General features: G+C 30.7%; 1 protein-coding gene across 1 annotated transcript; it reads right to left on the bottom strand.

Moving 5' to 3' along the window:
• Positions 1-2,096: 2,096 nt before the first annotated feature.
• LOC109810206 (disease resistance protein RUN1) lies at positions 2,097-6,693 on the bottom strand. Its single transcript, XM_083069606.1, has 4 exons — positions 6,197-6,693; positions 4,102-5,179; positions 3,707-4,015; positions 2,097-3,545 (listed from the first exon to the last, which is right to left on the bottom strand). Exons 1-4 carry the CDS (start codon positions 6,691-6,693, stop codon positions 2,097-2,099), a joined length of 3,333 nt encoding a protein of 1,110 aa, XP_082925732.1.
• Between the last annotated feature and the right edge of the window lie 2,427 nt (positions 6,694-9,120).

Below are 9,120 nucleotides of genomic sequence, written 5' to 3'. Positions count from 1 at the left end.
ATTTTGTGGCGGTTTTAAATTGCTACAAAGTGATTAAATTTTCTGACATCCAAAACTAGCATTTACAAAATATTTGTCACAAACTATTTTTGGCAATCGTGAATTTGAAGGCTATTAATGACATTGAAAATATAATTTTGTAGTGTTAGTTATTTATATTTTAAATTTATCACATGAGACTTTTGTTTGTAGATGTGTCCTTGAATTCTACACGACAAAGTGAAAGATATAATAGTTTAAAATTGAACTAGTCATCAAACCAACTAAAGTATTAAGTCAGTAGATAAAAAAATTGAACTGGTAAATCACTAATTGAACCACATGATCTAATCTTTATTAATTTTTTCTTTAAAAAAAAGATAGCATATATTTTATACCTATAAATTTTAATAAAATTTATATTATATTTTAATGAAATCTCCAAAAGAAATTATAGTCAATTTAATACTATTAAATAAACCAAATTATGAATTGTTCAACCACATATATTAAAATATATATATATATATATATATATATATAATCTTAAATTAAAAATATATTATATAAGTTATTTAACTCAATTGTATAATAACATAAGATGTTAAATAATTGCTTATATGTGAGTTCAAATCACATATTATCTAAAATTGCCTTCATTTTTTATGGAAAATATATATATATATATATATATATATATATATATATATATATATATTATGTTTGTTAAATATATGAGGCAAAACTCATGTGACGTAGATATTTGGTATGTGAGGTATTATATTTAAGGTTTGATCCTTATTTTTAAGTGCAATTATCGTATATTTGTAAGCATAGCCTCCTCATTATACAACACAATCCAATCAATTTTGATTGATTTTGTTTGGATTGTATTTACCAAAGAAATTTGTGATCCAAACCAATAAACAACACTTTGGTATGGTTTAATTAGTTTTCTTAAAGAAAATAGCATATATTTATTTTTTTAAAAAATATTATTTTATCCTAAAATTTAAATAAAACCTATTATTAAAAGAGTGTAAAAAACATTTAAGAATAAAGAAATATAGAAAATATGAAATTAAAGAATTTAAACATAGTTGAACATTTGAAGTTAAAGTATTCAAATATTTAAAATTAAGGTAATCTCTTAAAAATAAAATAATTTTCTAAGTTACAATTACTATCAAAGAACTCTTCATCCATTTTTTTCTCAACTTGAATGTGAATATGCAAATAATATATTGAGTGAAAATAAAGGCTAGAAATTTTTGGTAATAGGTCTAATGGCTAGATTAAGATGAATTAAACGACTCTTGAACTAATAAAAAAGTGATAAAGTTAAATGATAAAGGACGTGCTTTGTGCATCTAAGTATGAGTTGTATGATAACTTGAAAGAGAGTGTATGATAACTATTATTAAAATAATAATATTATAAAATATATTAATATTATCATTAAATAATAATATCATCAAAGAACTACCATAAATAATAATATCACTCAACCAACTTAAATAGTTTGATTCAGATCATCTATATATTATTAGATTGTCTGAACCGGGAAACATTTCTAATACATCACACTTTGATATCACTCATCTTATTGACAAGAGGGGAAAAAAGGTTTTCCTATTTTGAATCATAAATTCATTAGCATCATAGTTTAATATCACTCATCTACTGTAAAATAACCAATCTATTTTTATTTGTAAATGATGTGAAATAGACCACCAATCCAAGTATTGCTTTGACTTTTCTACATGCTAGAGCTCATTTCCCACCAATATTCTTTGTAAGTATTTCAAAAGAAAACATGTTCAACGTTGGAGTACAACACAATGTCATTGCAATATGTAAGGTATAATTTTCTAGAATCAAGAGTATTTCCAACATATATCTACTATATTTTGAAGGTATAATTTAATTTAAGAAAAGAGTTAAAAATAAGGAGCCTACAAAGAAGAAGTGAAGTATGTGAAGTTTCACACCGATGAAGTAATCCCATGAAGAAGTTGTTCCCACTCCAATTTATTATCATTGTTAGAGCCTTTAACCCTAATCGATTCATGTCGTGACTCATTCTCACATATTTGAGTGATGGATTCCAATCCATTTTAATTATTAGAGCCTCCAACTCCAACTCCAACTGCATCTCCATTTTCAGTAGGCTGTGACTCATTATTATTGATTTGAGAAATGGATTCCAATTCATTTTCAGCATTAGATGCTCCAACTCCAATTTCTATGCTTGAGGCATACACCGGGAAGACTCCACACTCTTTTATTCTCTCTTGACCATAATCTTTATCACTATCCCGGTCATAGAAATGAAATTCAAATTTAAATGGTACGTCATTGGAAAGATCTTCTGGTTTAAAATACTGAAATAAAATGTGATCTGAAGTTAGATTTTTGGGGACTGAGTAATAGTAGTCGAAGTCCTCTTCGTCATCTTGATAGATAGAACACGAAACAAGACCACCGTATGATCCCCTATAAAGAACAAGGGAACAAATGAAACCACACAAGTTCGACGGTGAGAGGTAAGGAATAGTTATTGAAGTCCCTGCTTTTTGAAACTCACACTTGTCGGTCACATGGTCTCCTGAGAACATGAAACATGTTTCGCAGTCAGTACTCTGTGAGTGACTCAAGATGTGTTGTAATGCTATCCGTTGAGTGAAATCTGTCCCTAGAAAAGTGCAATTAATGGCTCTCACATATGTCACGGATGGTGGAAGCTGTGGTAGGGACACGAGTTTCCTACAGTCATCTAACCAAAGGTATTTAAGGGATGGTGGAAGCTGTGGCAGAGACATGAGTTCCCTTAAATAACTTAAATGAAGCACTCTTAGTGATGATGGAAGTTGTGGCAGAGACACGAGTTCCCTTAAATCACTTAAATGAAGCTCTCTCAGTGATGGTGGAAGCTGTGGCAAAGACACAAATTTCTGACAATTTAGCAGGTAAAGTAATTTCAACAATGAAAGGTTTTGGATGTTGGCAATCAAGCTCACATCATTAATTCCAGTTAGCCATAATGTTTCTAGAAACGATAAGTTGCCGAAGTTGTGATGGAGTGGTTGTAAGAATGGCATATTCCATGCATTGTGCTTCATGCACTCGGAATGGTTTAGTGTTGTAATCGACCCCATTCCTCCTTCCTTTGATAACCTTTCAAGATTGTTTGAGACTGTTAGATGAAGATCACTAAGTTTCCTATTATTCCAAATTGATGACGGTAATGCACTTATAGTGGTTTTACGTAAGTTCAAACAAACCATTTCCTTTGATGTAATTGAGAATTCCTTGAGAGATGAACAATCATAGGCGACAAGTATACGAAGAGATTTTGAATGAACTTTAAGGATTTCAATCCTTGAACATCGAAATAATCCCATCTCTGTTAGGTTAGGGAGAGACACGATGGATGGATGGAGCTCACACAAACTTATACAATCCATAAGAGAAATATGTTCAAGTTTTCTTGCCATAGACAAGTCTGGGATCTCAATTAGCTCTGGCAAGTCATGTAAGCGAATTGTCTTTAAATTCGAAAGATCCTATAACAAGAAAGATGCATCACAATGTTAAGAAAAATTTTAAATTAATAATCATGAGCCTTAACTAACAGAGAAACCTAACTAGTTACCATATATTCAAGGCTCACTTGTACCTTTAAAAACTCATAGAAAAAATGTAGCAAGTATAGCCACATTCCTACCTGAACTCCATCCCAAAGCCTTTTAACCTTGCTCAAGGAAATGTGAAGCTCTACAAGTTGTTCAGCACAAAAGTTAGATGGCAAAGACTCGAGACAAAATCCATCCCAGCGAAGGTACCTCAATTTATTAGACAATGACTTGAGACCATGAGGAAGGTACAAATTAAATTTGTACTCATCCCAGTATCGCACTTTATGAATTTTAAGAAATCTCACATTAGCCATCTTTGCAAGGCAATCAAAGCTCAAACACAGATCCTCAGTTAATGTATCCAAATTTAAAATTATCCCTTCAACATCATATGTTCCCTGTTAAACAAATCTAAAAATTAATAATTGGTTGGACTATCATACTACCTATAGTACATAAATAAACCATTAAATTTTCCACTTACCTTGTTATATTTCAATACTTCGTACACTTCATCATGTTTCCATAATCGACTCCGTCTTCCAGGATCTTTGATGGATTCTTGATGAACAATTTCTTGACCCATTTGTTGTATCAAGTCATGCATTTCTATTTCATTGTAATTTGAAATTGTTATGAGAGCTTTGTCCAAAAGGACTTCTATCCCAGATATTGCAAAGAAACCACAAGCTTCTAGTAAACTTGTTACCAAATCCCTTCTTTCTCCTTTTAGTAAGCATGCAATGTCTAAATAGATGTTCTTTTGAGAATGATCTAAGCCATCATAACTCAATTTTAAAATGTTATGAATTTGCATATTTGGGATCTTTTGGAGCTTTCTCAATTCACTTTCCCATACCTCTTCACTTCTTCGGCGAAGACTTGCACCCAGAACCTTTAAAGCTAAAGGAACACCTTTGCAATAAGAAACTACACTTCTTGAAAGATCTTCATATCCATGTTTAGGTTGTTTTTCTCCAAAAACAGTCAAACATAAAAGTTGAAGAGATTGATCAGAACTCAATTCCTTGACCTTATATACTTCATCAACTAGATTAAAAATTTGTTTATCTCTAGTTGTAACAATGACTCTACTTCCTGGCCCCAAAAAATCATAATCTTCAATTAGATATTCTAATTGTTGCAAGGTGACCACATCATCCAACACAATGAAAACCTTTTTATGTTTAAGCTTACGCCTCACAAAATTCGGATCAAAACAATGATTTTCGATCTGTAACAACTTGGCGAAAAGTTTGTTACGTAAAGCTTCAAGTCTATTATGACTGCTTGAATTTTCCCTTACATTTTCTAGGAAACAACAACCTTCAAACCAAGGAGACAATCTTGCATACAAAGTAGTAGCTAGGGTGGTCTTTCCTATGCCACCCATACCCCATATTCCAATGGTTATAACTTCAGTTGACCCAATTTTCAGTACTGATTCAATTTCTTCACAACTATCCTCAATTCCTACCAGACCTTTAAGTTGGTTTCGGTAACTAGGAGTCAATTTTCGCAAAACGTCTCCAACAATTTTCTTAACGAGTTCTGATTCAGTCCTAGCATACGAAAAAAGGAACAATGAAATAAATGTTGTGTTATGAGCCTAACAAGTACAATAGAAAACAAAAGGAATTATACAAATGATTATACATAATCATAGATCAATATGTTAGTATAATAGAGAAAAATATGTAATTGAGGAATAAAAATCCAATGACTTAGAGAAGATAAACAATATCTATGTTTTTCCTAGACAATCAACTTAAACTACCATGGAAGTTGTTATTATACATTCGCATGCTCTCATGCATATAACGAATATAAAAGTTTCCAAACATACAAACAATATATGGATAGGACATAAAAAAAAAGTTATAAAAGAGTCAGGTTAATGAAGATCTCAATATTTAAATTTATTTTTAGGTTATTGAAGAGAAAATATTTGAAATATTTTTCAATAGTGAACTTCATAGTAGATGAGTAAATTACAATAAATTATCATTGACTACATGTTCACTATGTATAATAATATACTATGGGAATATTGTTCTTCATAGTGAAGACCTGGTGAGACCAACGGTCGAGGAAATTTTTTTTAAACAATGTAAAGGAAATTTTTGTTAATTAATTATCTCATTCTATCATTTATTCAACTAAAAAGAAAAAAATATTATTTTTTAACTCTTCACAATTAAACACAATAGTCGACAAAGAAATTCTATGAAGAGAAACAATTGCATAGCACGGTCATACACAAAAGAAGGAAACAATTATGAGAATGTTTGAATACAAATCAATAAATGTTTTTTAGAACTTATTTATTGAAAAATATTCTTTATTTTTAGTAGAGAAGTTCTTAGAAATCTTTCTAGATTATATCTAAATAGGCTATATATCTTTCACTGTTCGCTTCAATTTTATTTTTTATTGATATCATATAATTTGTGTCATAATTTTAATTAGCATCCTTAAACTTTTGTTGTATTTACAACCAAATTTAGTTAACTCAATTTAAAACAACACATTATCTTTCTTATTTTTTTTCTTTCAAAAAATTCAATCATTTTATTTACCTATTTTGAGATTCCCACCCAACTAAATTGGCTATTTCATTGAGAGCAGTTTTCCATTTGTTGTAATTGGACTCTCCTTTATATTTTGCAAAGGCTTGCTCATAGCTTCCAGTTTGCTTCCTCACATGGGATGGATCTATATTGTAAAATACAGGTATCACCATTTGTCCTTGCTTTTTCCTACATTCTAAAATCTTGCTGAGTTCTTCCAAACACCACTTTGAGGAAGCATAGTTTGGTGAGAGGATGACAATAGATACAAGAGAATTTTCTATGGCTTGGATGAGTGCCGGTGAGATTTCATCTCCCTTTCTAAGCTCATAGTCTATAAAGGTTTCAACTTCCTTTTTCTTCAAAGTTTCATGAAGATGGCTTGTGAAGTTCATGCGGGTGTCCTCACCACGAAAGCTTAGAAAAACTTCATATTTTTTTGAAGAAACCATAGAAGAAGAGTTAGAGGAAGAAGCAACATCACTGATGATTTGCAGCTCAACCATTACGATTTGCACCTGTAAATGAGTTTAACACTACACTTGAAGAAATATAATAAAAGGATTTTATATTTCACTATCTTCTTGACACTTCTCCTTAATATTTTTTTTGTTGGAATTTATAAATCTGTCTAATATGAGATCAAGCACTTCAAACTTCAAAGATCATAATCTTGCTCACTTACAAAAGAACAATTAGACAAACGTTTGCCAAATTGCTAGTGTGGCTTTGTGGTGTTTTGCGATCCTTGGAGATTTCTTTAGCCTTGATCACCGACTTGCTTTTGACTTTGAAATGCTGATAGTCCATTTGAACAGACCAAAAGATAAGTAAACAATTATATATAAAAAAAAAAGCCTAGTAACATGAATAATGAATCAAAACATCATATTACCCAGTAGCAGTGCAGATCGAAACTTAAGTCCTAAACATAAATTATTATATCCAACATTGATTGAAAATTATGCAGTATGTTCAAGGCACTGCAGTTGTTCATAGGATAGATTGTTTAAAAAATATCTTAGCTTTAAAGACAAACTGGTGTTGATTAAAAGAGCTTAATTAATATGATATTGCCAATTGAATATTTGATGTTACAACTTTTATAGGTCAATTGATGCTTGATTTTCATCCATATACCAGAAAACAAAGACTGCTAAAAAAAGGGGAAGCACTTAGAATAGGAGGTACTACTAACTAGCCTTAAACAACCAAGGCCTTGAGAAAAGCATCGACATAAAATAGAGAAATAAAAAACAAAAAAGTTATTAACCCATTCTCCTACATTTGCAAAGGACATGCCCACAACCCCATAAGATTTCAACAATCAGATATTAAACCAACATATCAATTAAAATTGACAAATCTAATAACTCAAACTCTGAAAGTAGGCCTACCTTAAATTAAAAGAGAAATTATTAGAAGCTGATAACAAAAGCATGTTTGACATTAGTACAAAAAATATAAATGAATGTCTATAAGCACTTCAATTCAATGAAAAATTCACGGTGTCTCACCAAATAAATTCTATAAAAGAAAACAGAAATCAAGTTATTGTTCATCCTAGTCAATCACAGAACCCCTCATGTTTTTAACTCCATAATCATTCAGCTAAAACATGAGAAGACAATGAGAAATCAAATTAGTCATTCTATTTCATCTTCTGTTATTTCTAACTTTGGTTAAATATGTAAATGGAGAGAATGAACTTACTGCAGACCGATCCAACTTCTTGCAAACAGAGAAGAATACACAGACTCTTTACACCAACACGACAGCTTCTCGGGTCAGCAGAGAAGATATAGACAACAATTGTACAGTGTATATAGATATACGCTTCATGTCATGTACATTTATTTATAATGTTTCAAAAGGATGAAAGAATAATTAAACCAAAGATGTAAATATACAGTAATGTCGTGAATGTTTATGAGAAATTTGTTGTGTTTCGAGTTTGGCGGTGTTTTCTAGTGAAGCGCCACATCCTATAATATATATGAGCAACACGTCACATTCGGGATTATGGGTTGAGGATTTAACACAATAATCACTCTCATTTTATGGTGGGGTTTGCCCTTCATCTTTTGGACTTATCGGTCGCTTTTTATTTAAAAATCCCTTGCGAACGCATCTGGAAGGGTAGAACCACAAAGAATCTTTCTATTACTTTATTTGTGATTATGGGTTGACTTTCATAATTAGTTGTTGGTCTTATTTTACTATTTTTTTTAAAGAAACAATAGTCATTTTTTAACACGAGTCAATCTTGCTTAGGCTGTGCATAGGATTAATTTGGTTGTTTAAGTTGCTTAATTCACATCTTATGCAAAATTAAGGATTAAAATTCAATTCTCTCTTTACACATACAGACTTTATTGCTGGTACTATTTTATCTTATAGGGATTGATATAATGAAATGAGTTATACTCTTGACTCAACTAAAAATAATTGTCTAGAATTATTTAAATAAATAAGTTTTTCTCTTGTATTCAATGCTTAGATTTTGCTGATTAGGGTCGATCTCAGGTTATCTTTAATGTTGTGTTTGTTTTCGTAGATATAACTGTAAAATAGTGTGGACCGTGGAGAGAAAAAAAAAATTCAGTAGAACTTTTTCTATTCATTTGTGTAATACAAAATTCATTAGATGGGAAATTAATCGAGGTAAATCCCACTTCTATAGATTTCTTTGCAAAATCAAGTGAAAATTTGCAAGAGGTTAACTTTTTAACTTTTTTTATTCAAATATAATTCATTTCATTTGAACAGAGTACTTCATTGTTGTATTTGAATGCATGAGGTATTTTATTCGAATACAAAATTGAGAGTATTTGAATATGATATTCATTTATTGGAATGCCATTAAAACAATGCAGTAGAGTAGAAGGCGTGGGTTACACTTTTTCTTTTACTATGTCAACAAAACAATTCAG

The sequence above is a fragment of the Cajanus cajan genome, chromosome 2 (genome assembly GCF_000230855.2).
Source record: "Cajanus cajan strain Asha chromosome 2, NIPB_CcT2T_4, whole genome shotgun sequence".
Lineage (NCBI taxonomy): Eukaryota > Viridiplantae > Streptophyta > Magnoliopsida > Fabales > Fabaceae > Cajanus > Cajanus cajan.
Note: the sequence above shows the minus strand (reverse complement) of the source record. Positions and strands in the feature narration are given on the sequence as shown.

Coding starts and splice junctions, on each gene's coding strand:
- LOC109810206 (XM_083069606.1), bottom strand. CDS start 6,693: ATGGTTGAGCTGCAAATCATCAGTGATGTTGCTTCTTCCTCTAACTCT. Junction 5,180..6,196: donor GGGTGGGAATCTCAAAATAG/GTAAATAAAATG, acceptor TTCGTATGCTAG/GACTGAATCAGAACTCGTTA. Junction 3,546..3,706: donor GGCTTTGGGATGGAGTTCAG/GTAGGAATGTGG, acceptor TTCTTGTTATAG/GATCTTTCGAATTTAAAGAC.